This window comes from Equus przewalskii, chromosome 22 (assembly GCF_037783145.1).
Source record: "Equus przewalskii isolate Varuska chromosome 22, EquPr2, whole genome shotgun sequence".
NCBI lineage: Eukaryota > Metazoa > Chordata > Mammalia > Perissodactyla > Equidae > Equus > Equus przewalskii.
In genome coordinates this window covers 830,086-845,625 of record NC_091852.1, presented here as the reverse complement: position 1 = coordinate 845,625, position 15,540 = coordinate 830,086, and the positions used below count along the sequence as shown (strand labels likewise).

Here is a 15,540-nt window from a genome sequence, read left to right as displayed (position 1 = left end):
GCCTGGACCATACTGCACACAGACTAAGCATACGGCCACCTTCCCTCATAAAGTGAGTGTGAGGGTGGGGCGAGGGGGCAAACTCCACACACAAATGCACTTTTTGTAAAGTCCAATATTCCTGTAACATGGAAGACAAATTAAGAAAAAACAAATTTTAAAAGGGATTTACTTTTCTCCTCAGTCTAGCTGGTACTGCAAAAATGTCTCATTCAAATCCTATTCATCTGGAGTATACCAGGTATATTAGAAATACTCCAGATTATCATTACAAAATTAAAAATGTCAATATCCTCTTCCTATGCAAATATTAGAACTTACTCAATTTTCTCCATGTTAGGATGCAAAACTTTAAGGACTCCTTCAAAATGATTATGATCCTAAACCTTAATCCCAATGGTTTACAAACTTAATACTTACGATAGATTTATATAATTTGACTCCATCCTGAATTATAATTGTAGTCTGTATTTATTACTTACTTTATAATTCTTACAGAAACACACTAACACTTATTTTAAATATTCTGTAATTCCGAATATTTAAAATTAAGTCTACTGGCCTCTCTCTCCAGCAAACTACAAATCAGAAAGGCTTTACCTTTATTCAGTACAAGCCAGTGAGTTGACCTGCCTCAAGGAATTAAAAGGGCACATGACCACATAGTCACTCATCTTTCAATGTGCTTTTTTCTACATATTTTCACATTGAAACATAAAAATAATATATTTTTGAACTTAAGGAAACATATTGTTTCCTTATTATTATTTTCTCCCAAAATTGAAACCGGCAAGCAGCCATTGATGATTATCTAGGAACTAAAGTTTTTTTTCCTTTTTGCAATTACTGATTATAGCTTTAGCTGTTTAATGCACCCATTGTTAACTGTGCTGCTTAGGCAATATGCTCTCTGACTCCCACTAGGCTCCTATAGATAACATCTCCCGGAGCCTGGGTCACCATGGTAATGGGTGTGGGAGCTGTTTTTCAGGAATTAGAACCCCCTGTGCACTTCAGGCCCGTTGAGACCACCAACTCATCAACTGGGCCCAGGCAGATGTCCGATAAGTGACCTTTTGACATCAACAGACTAAAAACTCCACCCTCAGATTGTGCTAATGCTGCCATTTTGTGAACATGCATCCTATGGAGCCATGAAGTCTGACTATGCTTGTGTACATCATCAATGACCTCACCTCTCCTCACCTCCGATCACCTCCCTCCACATTTCAGACCACCTTGCCCCCCATCCCATAAATATCCCTGAGCCTCTACTTTTGGGGAAGCAGATTTTAGGCTCATGCTCTCGCTTCCTCACATGGCTGCCTTGTGAGTAAACTCTCTCTCTGCTGCAATCTCATTGTCTCGGTGTTTGGCTTTCTGGGCAGTGGGCAAACACGAACCTGGTTCGGCAAGAAAATGAGGTTGCAAAACTCAATGTTGCTTAATAAGATATTAGCAAAACACTTAACCAGAATAATGCTTAATCATATAAACGGCAGTCTTTGCCAGATTCACAGCTAAAAATTTAGTTAACAGATACAATTTTCATAATTTTAAGCTGTTCTCCCCATAAATTAATGCAAAACAAAACAAAAAATCATTGGTGCCTACTACTGCTTGTCTACTGGAAATCACCAGCATATGACCAAAAGAGTAAACAAGCCACAAATTAATATTAACGGAAAATTTCAGCAACAGTCCAATGGGGTTGGTCTGAAAACTTATCCAAAGCTCACCCTTCTACTTAGGAACAAACATCACAAACTGCAGGAAGCAAACTGCAAACATGTTTTGTTCGGCCCAGAGAGGGTTTTATAAAAATCTGAAATCAGTGCCAGCATTTACAAACTGAGAGATATGAGGTAAGAATTCATTCTCTGCTTCTCTTGGAAACACTCTGGGGTTCTGACAATAAGGGCATGGTGGGCCTCCCCTCATCTCCCCATCCCTTCTCCTCTCAGGCATGGTGGTTTAAACTGAGTATCAAGAGCAACTTCAAGTGGGGCAATTGTGCTCCAGGCCCTACCTCAGCCACCAGCCCCTTCATCTGTTACCCATGAGGCCTCGGGGCTTTCAGTCTTCTGGCCCGTTGCTTTAGGGCAATTAAATTCAATTAAGAAAGTTAAAATAAGTAGTTGTTTTTTCTACAAATACAACCATTCCTAAGTTGTAGAATGAACAGAACGTGTCACTATTTCATGCTGTTTCACCAAGAGTACCATGATCCTCTGGTCCTCTGCCAGCTGAATACATTTGTAAATCACAGTCTTAAACAAAAGCTCTTAAAACTTCATCAGTTATACTTATGACTAATTATAAGGTTAATTTCTTTTTTTCACTTACTTGTCCAATTCCCAGAATCATTGGTGATGGGAAACTACAAAGAACACAGAATAACAAATAATTTGAGCAACTCACAAAAATTTGAAGACAGTCTATAATACATAATGACAGGAGTTATCAAAAAGCCTTAGACAATGAAAACATCAAATTTGCTCACTTTCCATTTGTTCATTTCTTTTTCATTTTTTAAACTGATCATTGCTAAACATGGCAATCTTATAACTGCCCTTTGAGGCAGACTGCCATTATACTAAGAGGCAATACAGTTGTGTATGCAGAAAGCCAAAATAATTTGCAGATAAGTTATTAGAACTAACAAATAACTTTAGCAAGGCTACTGGATACAAGATGAATCTATGAAAAAATCATTTATATATCTATATACCAGCAAGAAACAAAGAAAATGAATATTTTAATGACATAATTTACAATAACACCAAAAAAACATCAAATGACACTAACTGGATATTTTATGGTATTAAGGAATTACTTTTATTTTTTTAGGTATAAAATGATACTGGGGTGGTGTTTTTTTAAAACAAAAGAGAACTTCTTATCCTTTAGAAATACATATTGACATGCATATGATGACATATTTTTAATTTGCTTCAAAATAACCTGGGGGGAAATAGTGGGGTTGAGTGGAGGAGCTCTATAAATGGAACAAGGTTACCGAAACGGCAGAGGCTACATGGTGATTCATTCTACTATGTTTTTTGAATAATATATACAGGAAAAAAACTAATAAAAGATTTCTAAGAAAGAACTCTGCAAACAAAAATATAAATCATTTTTTAAAAATTAAGGAAACCCTAAATAAAGATCATAGATTGGAAACTTAATATCCTAATGAGGCACATTGTCTTCAAACTGATGTATAAAATCAACGCAATCTCTGAAAAAAACAGCAGCAGGTACTTTATGGAAACTGACAAACTGATCCTAAAACTAAGAGGAAAGGCAAAGAGCAAAAATTACCCAAGAGTATCTCAAAGAAGAACAAAGTTAGAGGAACGACTCTAGTGGACGTCAGGACTCATTTTAAACTTACAATAAACAAGACAGTGTGGTGTTTGCACAACAATAGTCCAACAGGACTAAGGAAGAGAAAAGAGATGGGAACAGATACACACAGATAGGAACACCTGATTCACGATCAACATGACAGTAAAGACAGCAGGGAAAAGAAAGTCTTTCAGCAAATGGCACTGGGTAATTTGGATACAGCATCCTGACCCCTACCTCACACCATACTTAACAGTCTCTGAGGCTACTGAAAAAGGGGGAATATCACCAAAAAACTCAGCTCTCCATCTCTCTGTTGGGGAGAAATATACCCATTTCAGCTAGGGTGAGAGGACAATAAAGAACCCATCTACCTTATCAGAGAAAACAGAATAAATGTCTGGACAATATCACTAGGAGAATAAAATTAACTCTGGATGCCGGGTTGTACCACCCAGACACCCCCTTCTGGACTGAAGCACTCATTCCCCAGTTGCCCAAGAGCATCCTTAGCTGAAGCTGCCTTGCCAATAGCTCATCCTCTCCCTAATAGCAGCCTGCATTTCAATCACTGGTCTATGCAGGAGAATCAAGGCCAGGGCCCTTCATGCCCATTCAGGACAACTCTGTAGAGCCATCTCAGCTCCAGAGCCCCTGGGTCAGGCTTTGTTGTGACCGCAGTACAGCCCTACCTCTCCCTCTGCCTAACCCTGCATCCCTCACTCCCCCATAGGAGTGGATCCGAAGAGCATTCCTCAATTTACTTCCTCTGCATCTTAGAGTCTGCTTCCCAGAGAAAACTACCTACCATGTCATGCAAGACAACAACATAAACAAACAGTAAAACAATAACAAAAGAGCCCAGCCTAGAAGAAAATATAATACATGAAGAGAAGGAACTCTTCATAATTGCTTCTGGCTACAGAACACCTTACTAAGAAGAAGACATCAATAAACCAAGAGCTCAAAATTGAGATGATAAAATAGTCAAACAAGATGAAAAGGAAGCATACAGATCTAAGGAAACCAACTGAGGACCAAATAACACACTGCCACATGAATAATTTAGAAACAACGTGGAACTAAATGGCCACTGCTGAAAACGGAATTACCAACACTGGATATAATCACAGTAAATGCAGATGAAAAAGATAAGTTCTCAAAGATAAACAGACATGGAAGACAAATACCACCGCAGAGGGCCAACTGCTGTGTCAGGTGTGAAGAACTCAGTAAAGAGAGAAGAAAATGATTCAAAGATAAAAGACAAATCTGTTTCCTTGACATGAGGAAAATAAACAAATAAACCAAATCTTCAGATCTAAAAGCATACTGTGTTACAGAAAAATCTGTTAAACAGTGTTCAACATGATTAAAGTAGAAGCTGTGAACTTTCCATAAAAAAACTACCTGACAATGGAATCCAACAATTAGAAGTCAAATCAAAATAATGAACTTGGGAATGGAGACACTGTGGTGAAAGGGCTGTTGCTGATTGCTGTATCATTCAAACACCGCAGAGTCAGGCAACCTCAGGACGACAATCGCCCAACAGGAGGCTACATGATAAAAGACGACACACAGAGAGGGGAGATGGGAAGAAGTGTGCCAGTGTCCTCATCTTTCATGGCAGAGAGGTCATCCATAATATCAAAATGGAAACATGTGTTTACAAAATAAATATAATGACTTCAACTTTTTAACATGTTTCTTGACCTCTCAATCTCAGAGGGATCTTTTAAGAAATACTAAGTCTTGTAGTGAAAGAAATACATATTTGAAAGTCAACAATCCTTTTAGTTGAACTTTAATTTCTCTTTTCTCCATTCAATTCGGTCAAAACTAAATTTCATACACACACGCAACTTGCAATCCCCATCTTAAATAAGCCCTCAAACACAGCCAGTGTGACTAACCGAGGTACCGCCCCAATATGACCCCACAGGAAGCTCACGGGGTCAGCCATGAGGTAGTCTTGCCAAAAATGTTCAATCTGAATGTAGTCAAGCCTTTAGGTCTAACTTTCAGTCAAGAAATAGAGGAAAATAAGTTAAATGAGACTTCAAAAAGTAAATCAGACAATCCATAATGTGAGACATTTTATAACACACCTGGCCCAGGCTTTTCAAACAGTCAGTATCACAGTGAAAGCGGGGGATGGGGGACTTTTCTAGAATAAATAAACTAAAAAGACATAACTCTATGCATTGCATGAAGCTTGCTTGGATTTTGATTCAAATGTTTAAAACATCCATAAAAACATCTTGGGGACAATTGAGATGCTTATAGATTTTGTATTAGATTATTTTAGGAAATCATTGTTAAGTTCGTTAAGAGCAAAAATGGCACCATGTAGGAGAATATCCATATTTCAGGAAAGGCATGTTGAAGTACTTCATAATGAAGTATCATGATGTTGGCAACTCACTTTCAATGGTTTAGGGGGAAAAATGCAAATACAGCCAAATGTTAATTACTGAATCTCAGTGGTGTGTATACAGGTGTTCACTGTACTTTGCTTTCCATTTTTCTGTATGCTTGAAGTTTTTCATAGTAAAAAGTGGTGAGGAACCTACGTGATCCTCAAAAAAATAAAATAATTAAATGAAAGTTTCCCTGTTCCAACTCCTTTTTGAGATAAAACAATTTGTAAATAAAGGAGTAAATAAGTAGCATCAATAATATTGGACACATTTATATAAAAATAATGCAATCTATGTCTCCAATCCATCCATCTATCTAAAAAGATGTCTAAAATTACTGCCTAATGTCAGACTGATTTTTTTAACTTTTTATTAAGATTATGATAGTTTACAACCTTGTGAAATTTCAGTTGTACATTATTGTTAGTCATGTTGTAGGTGCACCACTTCACCCTTTGTGCCCTCACCCCCCCCCCCCATTTCCCCTGGTAACCACCAATCAATTCTCTTTGTCTCTATGTTTAACTTCCACCTATGAGTGGAGACATACAGAGTTCGTCTTTCTCTATCTGGCTTATTTCACTTAACATAATACCTTCAAGGTCCATCCATGTTGTTGTGAAAGGGACGATTTTATCTTTTTTTATGGCTGAGTAGTATTCCATTGTATATATATACCATATCTTCTTTATCCAATCATCACTTGATGGGCATTTAGGTTGCTTCCACATCTCGGCAATTGTAAATAATGCTGTAACGAACATAGGGGTGCATGGGACTTTTGGAATTGCTGATTTCAAGTTCTTTGGATAGATACCCAGTAGTGGGATAGCTGGGTCATAAGGTATTTCTATTTTTAATTTTTTGAGAAATCTCCATACTGTTTTCCATAATGGCTGCACCAGTTTGCATTCCCACCAACAGTGTATGAGGGTTCCTTTTTCTCCACAACCTCTCCAACATTTGTCACTTTTTGTTTTGGATATTTTTGCCATTCTAACAGGTGTAAGGTGATATCTTAGTGTAGTTTTGATTTGCATTTCCCTGATGATTAGTGATGGTGAGCATCTTTTCATGTGTCTATTGGCCATCCGTATATCTTCTTTGGAGAAATGTCTGTTCATGTCCCCTGCCCATTTTTTGATTGGGTTGATTTTTTGTTGTTGAGTTGTGTGAGTTCTTTATATATCATGGAGATTAACCCTTTGTCAGATATATGACTTGCAAATATTTTCCCCCAATTAGTGGGTTGTTTTTTTGTTTCAATCCTGTTTTCCCTTGCCTTGAAGAAGCTCTTTAGTCTGATGAAGTCCCATTTGTTTATTCTTTCTATTGTTTCCCTCGTCTGAGGGGTTATGGTGTCCAAAAAGATTCTTTTGAAACTGATGTCAAAGAGTGTACTGACTATATTCTCTTCTAGAAGACTTATTGTTTCAGGCCTACTATTTAGGGCTTTGATCCATTTTGAGTTTATTTTTGTGAATGGTGAAAAAGAATAGTCAATTTTCATTCTTTTACATGTGGCTTTCCAGTTTTCCCAGCATCATCTGTTGAAGAGACTTTCTTTTCTCCATTGTAGGCCTTCAGCTCCTTTGTCGAAGATTAGCTGTCCACAGATGTGTGGTTTTATTTCTGGGCTTTCAATTCTATTCCATTGACCTGTGCACCTGTTTTTGTACCAGAACCATGCTGTTTTGATTACTGTAGCTTTGTAGTATGCTTTGAAGTCAGGGATTGTGATGCCTCCAGCTTTGTTCTTTCTCAGGATTGCTTTAGCAATTCGGGGTCTTTTGTTGCCCCGTATGAATTTTAGGATTCTTTGTTCAATTTCTGTAAAGAATGTCATTGGGATTCTGATTGGGATAGCGTTGAATCTGTAGATTGCTTTAGGTAGTATGGACATTTTAACTATGTTTATTCTTCCAATCCATGTGCATGGAATGTCTTTCCATCTCTTTATGTCGTCATCAATTTCTTTCAGGAAAGTCTTATAGTTTTCGTTGTATATATCTTTCACCTCCTTGGTTAAATTTATCCCAAGGTATTTAATTCTTTTTGTTGTGATCGTGAATGGGATTGAGTTCCTGAGTTCTTTTTCTGTTAGTTCATTGTTAGCATTTAGAAATGCTACTGATTTATGTATGTTGATTTTATACCCTGCAACTTTGCTGTAGCTGTTTATTATTTCTAATAGTTTTCCTATGGATTCTTTGGGGTTTTCTATATATAAGATCATGTCGTCTGCAAACAGTGAGAGTTTTACTTCTTCATTGCCTATTTGGATTCCTTTTACTTCTTTTTCCTGCCGAAGTGCTCTGGCCAACACCTCCAGTACTATGCTGAATAAGAGTGGTGAAAGTGGGCACCCTTGTCTTGTTTCTATTCTCAGAGGAATGGCTTTCAGTTTTTGTCTGTTGAGTATGATGTTGGCTGTGGGTTTGTCATAATGGCCTTTATTATGTTGAGGCACTTTCCTTCTATACCCATTTTATTGAGGGTTTTTAGCATAAATGGATGTTGGATCTTGTCAAATGCTTTCTCTGCATCTATTGAGATGATCATGTGGTTTTTGTTTCTCATTTTGTTAATGTAGTGCATCACGTTGATTGACTTGCAGATGCTGAACCATCCCTGTGTCCCTGGTATAAATCCCACTTGATCATGGTGTATAATCTTTTTGATGTATTGCTGTATTCGGTTTGCCAGAATTTTGTTGAGGATTTTTGCATCTATGTTCATCAGTGATATTGGCCTGTAGTTTTCCTTCTTTGTGTTGTCCTTGTCAGGTTTGGGGATCAGGGTAATGTTGGCTTCATAGAATGTGTTAGGCAGTGCTTCATCTTCCTCAATTTTCTGGAATAGTTTGAGAAGGATAGATATTAAATCTTCTTTGAATGTTTGGTAGAATTCTCCAGAGAAGCTGTCTGGTCCTGGACTTTTATTTTTGGGGAGGTTTTGAATTACTGTTTCGATTTCTTTACTTGTGAATGGTTTATTCAGATTCTCTATTTCTTCCTGCTTCAGTTGTGGGAGGTTGTAAGAGTCTAAGAATTTATCTATTTCTTCTAGGTTGTCAGATTTGTTGGCATATAGTTTTTCATAGTATTCTCTTATGATCCTTTGTATTTCAGTGGTATCCGTTGTGATTTCTCCTCTCTCATTTCCAACTTTATTTATTTGAGTCTTCTCTCTTTTTTTCTTGGTGAGTCTGGCTAAAGGTTTGTCAATTTTGTTAATTTTTTCCAAGAACCAACTCTTCGTTTCATTGATCCTTTCTACTGTCTTTTTTGTTTCAATATCATTTATTTCTGCTCGAATTTTTATTATTTCTCTCCTTCTACTGACTCTGGGTTTGGTTTGTTCTTCTTTTTCTAATTCTGCTAGGTGTCGTTTAAGATTGCTTATCTGAGATTTTTCTTGTTTATTGAAGTGAGCCTGTATTGCAATGAATTTCCCTCTTAGGACCGCTTTTGCTGCGTCCCAAATGAGTTGGTATGGTGTGTTTTCAATTAGAGTAATTTTTTAAATTCCACCTAATATTTTTATTTTGTTTGAATTCTTTATAATGATCACAACAGAAGGACTTTTCTTTAAAAAAAATACATATTTCAAGATATTGACTCTAGGTAGTGGGAATATGGATAATTATCATTGTCGTCTTTGTACATTTCTGTATTTAAATAACCCCAATTTTTTAACTGAATTCTTGTAGGAGTGAATGCAAGGATGTGAAGACAGTATGTGTACACAACTCTTTGAAGAGTACGACTCTGAAGAGAACAGAGAAATCCCTGTGGGATCAAGGGAAGATTTTCATCTGCTTGAGAAACTAGAATCTATTTTAAGCTGACAGAAGTTGCTGATACTGAGTAGAGGAGGACAACGGAAGGAACTGGGTGGAGTGGACCCCCAGAAGCGTGCAGTTGGGGCTTCCACAGGAACAAAGCACTCCCTCCATCTCAGCTGGAAGGACACGGAGGGGGCTTGTTGTACGGTTTGTTTTCTCAATGAAGCATCAGAGAAGGAGTGTGGAGAACGGGGCTGTGGGAGGTTTCAGGCTGAAGGAGAAAGCCTGAAAGAGTCATTTCTGAGACAACAAGAGCTGGTTGAGGTTTGTGATCAACAATTTAAAGTCAACTGAGCCAGCCCAGAAGTGGCTTTTCTCCCAGGAGAGTCAGAGCTGCTCAAGGTCTGAAGGAAGTAGGCTAATGAGGGCCTTAAGCCAACAAAGGCCAGCCAAGGTGGGAGCAGGAAAAGAGCCACAGGGTTCCAGAGCAGCTCTCCTCTCCACTGGTCTAGGATCTGCTGGACTAGAAGGGAAGGGATGCTGGGAGGGTAGATGTGACAGAAAGAGCTAGGTGGAAACTGGAGCGGTCACGCTGAGCACCCGGCCCTGGGAGTGACCATGGGAAGTGGAACAAGACCGGCTGCGAGGGTTCCAGCCATGGATCCTGAAGTCTGATGACGGGAGTCCAGGGGAGAGGAAGACCAGGACTCTTCACTGAAGGAGACACAGGAGCTCTAGGGCCGACACAGAGAGGACGGAAAGGGAGTGGTACAGGCAGAGTCTCCAGGGAGCTATGAGGACCCATCCACCTCCTGGCCACGTCTGGAGAGAGACCAAGATCCAGCTCCCACTGAGGGGCCAAAAGGAACAGCATCGTCAGCTGAGAGCAGGTTTTCACTAAAGTAGGAGAAAATTAGGAGTTGTTTTTGTTTTTTATGATAGACTACCAGTTCCCATCAGCGGAGACTCAGATTCAATAGCTTTTTATAAAAATCTCTCCAATTCACACTACCAGGAGGTTTAGAAACCACTATGTCAAATGAGCCCAAAGCCCTGGGATGCATAAGGTAGACACATTGTGAATGCCAAGCAAATACTTGTTGAACTGAATACAACTAAGTTCTATATTTTTATTAAGCATCATTAGTAAGTTCTTGTGTGTCATAAAGAATAATATTAAAATAACAATTAAAAAACAACTTCAGACTGCCTGCACAACCCTCATGAATCTGATTTCCAAGACCCACCAATGTAACCAACAGGCCACAGATTCTTAGATGACCTTGCTTTTCCCTCTCCCCCAGTAGGGTCACATCCTTCAAAGACTTCTCTGTCCAACCATGTAAATCTCCTATTACAATAAAATAAACTAACAAATAACTAAGACTACCCATTAACCTTGTACGCCAACCAGAAACAATCTGCTCAAAATGGAAGAGAAAAAACATCCTCTGAGCCACGGTCCCACGATCCTGTGAACTAGGTGATTATTTAAAGGTCCTTCCTTCCATCCTACAACACAACATCCTATCTTTAAACAGCTAATGTTTGGATCAAATTTCTACGGTTTATTTTTGTAACCAAATCACCTCAACCCTTCTCCCCTCAAAAATGTGCTCCTAAAGCATTTTGAGATGAGAGAACGAAGAATGGTACTTGAACATTGTTCTCCAACTGTGTAATATATTATGTGACGGAAATGGGAAACGTCTACTCACAAGGTTTTAAGGGTTTTGCCTTGCTGAGACAAAAACTCGATTTCCTCCTTCAATCATGGAATTCAAACTTTTAAAGATGGAAAGGCTAGAGCATGAGCTCTCTCAAAGAACAATTCTTCCTGGATGGACACTGCTCTTCGTGGAAGCACTTAACCAGTGCTTACTGGTCCCTGCTTCCAACAAGAAAACACACATTTTTGGAGGCACTGACTGTGGCCAGAGAGCACAGTGCTCACTCAAGAGCAGAAAGAAGAGACTGATCTTCAAACTTCATCTGACAGAACTTCCGACCACTCTGAAACAAGCCCATTAACAGCATTCTCTTGTTTTTTTTATCATAGGTGTTTGTTTTCCTTTTCTTTCATTAGCTTGCCTTGTATGTGTGAAATGATCCTGGTTTAGGTATTTTGTTCACTGTAATTTCTTTGAAGCAGGGTTTGTTTCCCATGGACACAGAAAGCATGTGGCAACACTGGTAAGACCTTATAAAGACTATCAAGAGCCATGGGATCCCCCTAAGAAACCCCAATCCATCCCTTCCCTCCACATCTGCTGCTACTCCCACCCCACTCCAAGCTGTCTCTTAGAATTACCTAGAATACTGCAACCGCTTCCTAGCTCCTCTGCCTGCTTCCAATACCATAGTTCTCCAACCACGCATCAGCCAAAGAAATCTCTTTAATTACACAAATTACGTCATGTCACTCCCCATGCTAAAACCTTCCAAGAACTTCCAACTGCATTTAGACTAAATTAAAACTACTTATCATGGTCTCCCTGCTTCCACCCTGGTCCCCTAATATCTGCTCTCAACCCACAGCCAGAGAGATTTAGATCCTGTTACTCCTCTGCTCAACACCTTCCAGGGGCTCCCATCTCCCTCAGAGCTCCCACGTGGCTGCGAAGGCCCTACACAATCTAGGAATCCATTACCCTGGCACCCCATCTAGTACTGTTCCCACCCAAACTCCTGACTCTTCCACAGCTGGAATGTTCTTCCTCCATCTCCCTCACCTCACTCATGTCTTGGCTCAGATGTCACCTCCTCAGCAAGGATTCACTGATCACAGTGAGACAGCAAACTGATTCCCACACCCACACTCCCCAACTCCCTTTCCTGCTTTATTTTTTTTCTCCTAACTACACAGCTGCATCTGACATAATATAAAATCTATCAGTTTATTTACTGATCCACTAGCAAGCTCTGTGTAAGCTCCAGGAGGATGGACGTACTCTCCATGACATCTGGGATTGTGATCTGCTTTATTCACTTCTGTATCCCAACTAACTGCCTAGAACCGTGCCTGGCACACCACAGGTGCTTATGACAGCTCATGCAAAGCTCTGGGAGGTAATTAACAGAGTTGTAATTACCCAGCTTTTGCATCTGATAAAACTGCTGACTTTGGGACTGGCCCAAGAGACAGAGCTATTAAATGGTGGCGGTGGATCTGAATGCACAGTGCCTTCAATGCGGCTACAACGATAGCAGGATTAAACAGGATTCTCTAGTCCTTAGAAATAGGTTCCAGGAACCACAGATTTGCTGGTTTACTGCACACTAACCCAAATAAGTACCTCACGTGAACTTCTGTTTTCCATGAACGTGCTGGTATTTGAGAATGAATGATCCAACAATACGAACAAACTTCTCCGCTCAGGTCTCATCTGACTGTCGAGCCAGGTTTGCACAAAGAACCGTTCGCCTTTACCGACACGCTCCGACCGCTCGCGTCGTTGCCCAGCGCCTCAGAGCGGCGAGGCGCGCAGGTCCAGCTGCGGAGCTGCCACTTCGCTGGGTCGCGGGGTGGCCCTCGGACCGCGGCGAAGCCCGGGCCCCGTGAAAGCGTGGCCACTGCGGAGCACACCGCCCTCGCGCTGGCACGGAGTCAGCAGGGACTCCCGGCTCCGTCCCCGCCCGCCCGCCGACCGGGGCGCGGCCGAAGGGCACCGAGGGCAGGGCACGGCAGCCCCGCCGCCCCCAATCCCCCGCCGGGGACCTCCGGGTCCGGCCACCCCGGCCGACGGCGTGGCACCGGAGTGGGAAAGGCCGGGACAGGTGGCCGCCGCGCAGCTGGGCGCCCCCGCGGCCCCCGCCCGGACCCCTGCGCCCGCCTCACCGGTAGGTGGTCAGCAGCGCCTTGTTGACCAGCACGAGGAGGAAGGAGCAGGTCCCGTAGAACAGCGCCGACAGCAGCTGCGCCCCTCGCGGGGGCGGCCCCGCGGAAGCCGCGTCCCCACCCGCGACCCCGGCCCCCGCCTGGCCGCCTGCACTCATGTCCAGCCGCGCCCGTCCGGCGGCCCGGACCGGCCCCGCCTGTCTCCGCCCCGCCCCGCCCACCAGCCTCGCTCCGGCCACGCCCCCGCCATGGCCCCGCCCCGGCCCGGCTCCGCGCCGCCCGCCCGGAGGCCCCGCCCGGCCCAACAGCTTCGCTCCGGCCACGCCCTTGCCCTGGCCCCGCCCCGGCCCGGCTCCGCGCCGCCCGCCCGGAGGCCCCGCCCCGCCCACCGGCCTCGCTCCGGCCCGGCCCCCGACCTGGCCCCAGCCCGGCCCGGCTCCGCCCCGCCCTCCCGGAGGCCCGCCCCCGCCCCGCTCCGGCCCCGCCCCGCCCTGGCCTCGCTCCGGCGCCCCCTACCCGGTTCCGTCCCCGCCCTGGCGGCCGAGAGGGCGAGGGCGACACAGGAAGGGCTGCTGCCCGCGCCCCCTGCCCGTTCCCCGGGGCCGCACTGGAGGACCGGGCGGCCAGAGTTCGGCCGAAGCACCTCCTCCAGACTCGGTCTAAAGGGAGAACAGAAACGGGTCTGAGCGCGTCAGAGAGCCCTGCCCCTTCCGCATGGCTGTCTCGGGGGAAAATACTCAGTTTCAGTCTCAGCGTTTGTTTTGCTGTTTTTTCCTGCTTCTTTTTAACATATAATTTACATACAATGAAATGTAGATTTTACGACTACACAGTTCCATGTTTTGACAAATGCATACGCACACGTAACCACCCAAATCAAAACATTTCCATCACCCCCAAAATTGCCCTTTGTGCCCCACTGAGGTTAACTCCCTACCCCCGCTCCTTCTGATTTCTATTACCATAGGTCAATTTGCTTTTCCAGAATTTCATGTAAGTCTCATGTAAACTGAGTATGTGTACTATTTTAAGACTTTTCGCTCGGTTTATTATTTTGGAGTCTCACCCATGTTGGTGGTTTAATTGAGTAATTATCACAATTTGATCATCCATTCACCAGCTGGCGGGCATGTTGGTTGTTTTCAGTTTAGGGCTATTATAAAAAAGCTTCCATGACCATTCGTGTATAGTGCTCGTGTGAGCGTGTTTTCCTTTTTCCTCGGCAAACGCCCAGGAGCGGAACTAGGGTGAGGCGGGCGCACTCGAACCGCTTCTGCCTCTGGGTGCCCTGGGCAGGTTCCCTCCTCTCCGAGAGCCCCTTTCCCACAGGGATAGCAACCAAGCCTCGGTGCTTGTCGCCCACGTTCACTGAAGGAGAGCCTCCCAAAACTGCCCACTCTGACCGGTCTACCTGCTCTAGCACTTTTCCAAGTTGTGTCCCATATTTCCATTGTAAATAACTAACTTTAAAAATCTGAAATTTTAGCTTTTTAGAAAAGCTGATGACTTCAAGTTAAATAGAAGTTTGAGCCTAACTATTGATCCCCATAAAACTGTTTTTCCATTGTAGGCACTGAACAACAAAGGAAACGAACACAACATCAGACCGTTTTAAAGCAGAAAATGAATTCATATTCAAGTTGAACCAAAAGATGTGAACTTGGTCATTTTGATTGATTTCCTCAAAAAGATCAAGTTGCCAGTGAATCCAAATAAGGTTTGACTGCAAAACAGTGAAGTTCCTTTTAATGACAATCATATTTGCATTTAATTGGCTTCTTTGTACATACTTCAGGGACCTAAGTCACTGTCAAAATCTCACCCTTACTGTTTAAATCACAGCTCACCGAGAGCTGCTTGTGAAATTCTGTTGTGCAAGCCTGAACGGGCTGAAGCTTACCATTTTAAGTACTGACTAAAGACCTACCAAAAGTAACTAATGAAACAATTAAATCAATTTGCTTTACTCAGAAAAGTAAGCAGGCCCTGAGTGGATTCTTGGGGAGGTGACCCCAACTTCAATACATCCTGAATGTAAGTGAAATGAAATCCCAGTTCCTGATGACCCTAACAAAAGGCCTGCGATGGGGTGACCTTAGTTTAATACTCAACTGCACCAGTGTATTTTTAACACTGTAATA

At 42.5% G+C, this 15,540-nt stretch overlaps 1 protein-coding gene across 12 annotated transcripts in view; it reads right to left on the bottom strand.

The window, feature by feature from the left end:
• The window catches only part of SLC35D2 (solute carrier family 35 member D2), a 57,085-nt gene extending 43,473 nt beyond the window's left edge, over positions 1-13,612 (bottom strand). For 10 of the 12 annotated variants that reach the window (XR_011531397.1, XR_011531398.1, XR_011531400.1 and 7 more), the window contains exons 1-2: positions 13,400-13,593; positions 2,347-2,380 (exon numbers count right to left, since the gene is read on the bottom strand). Coding sequence is in view for 6 of the 12 variants with exons in the window: in XM_070589892.1 (XP_070445993.1) it covers positions 2,347-2,380; positions 13,400-13,557 (192 nt within the window). In the remaining 6 variants the exon portion in view is untranslated. Of the gene's footprint in view, positions 1-2,346; positions 2,381-12,857; positions 13,262-13,399 lie in introns of those variants that run through there. The other 2 variants (XM_070589893.1, XM_070589898.1) reach the window with 2 other exon arrangements.
• Positions 13,613-15,540: the final 1,928 nt, after the last annotated feature.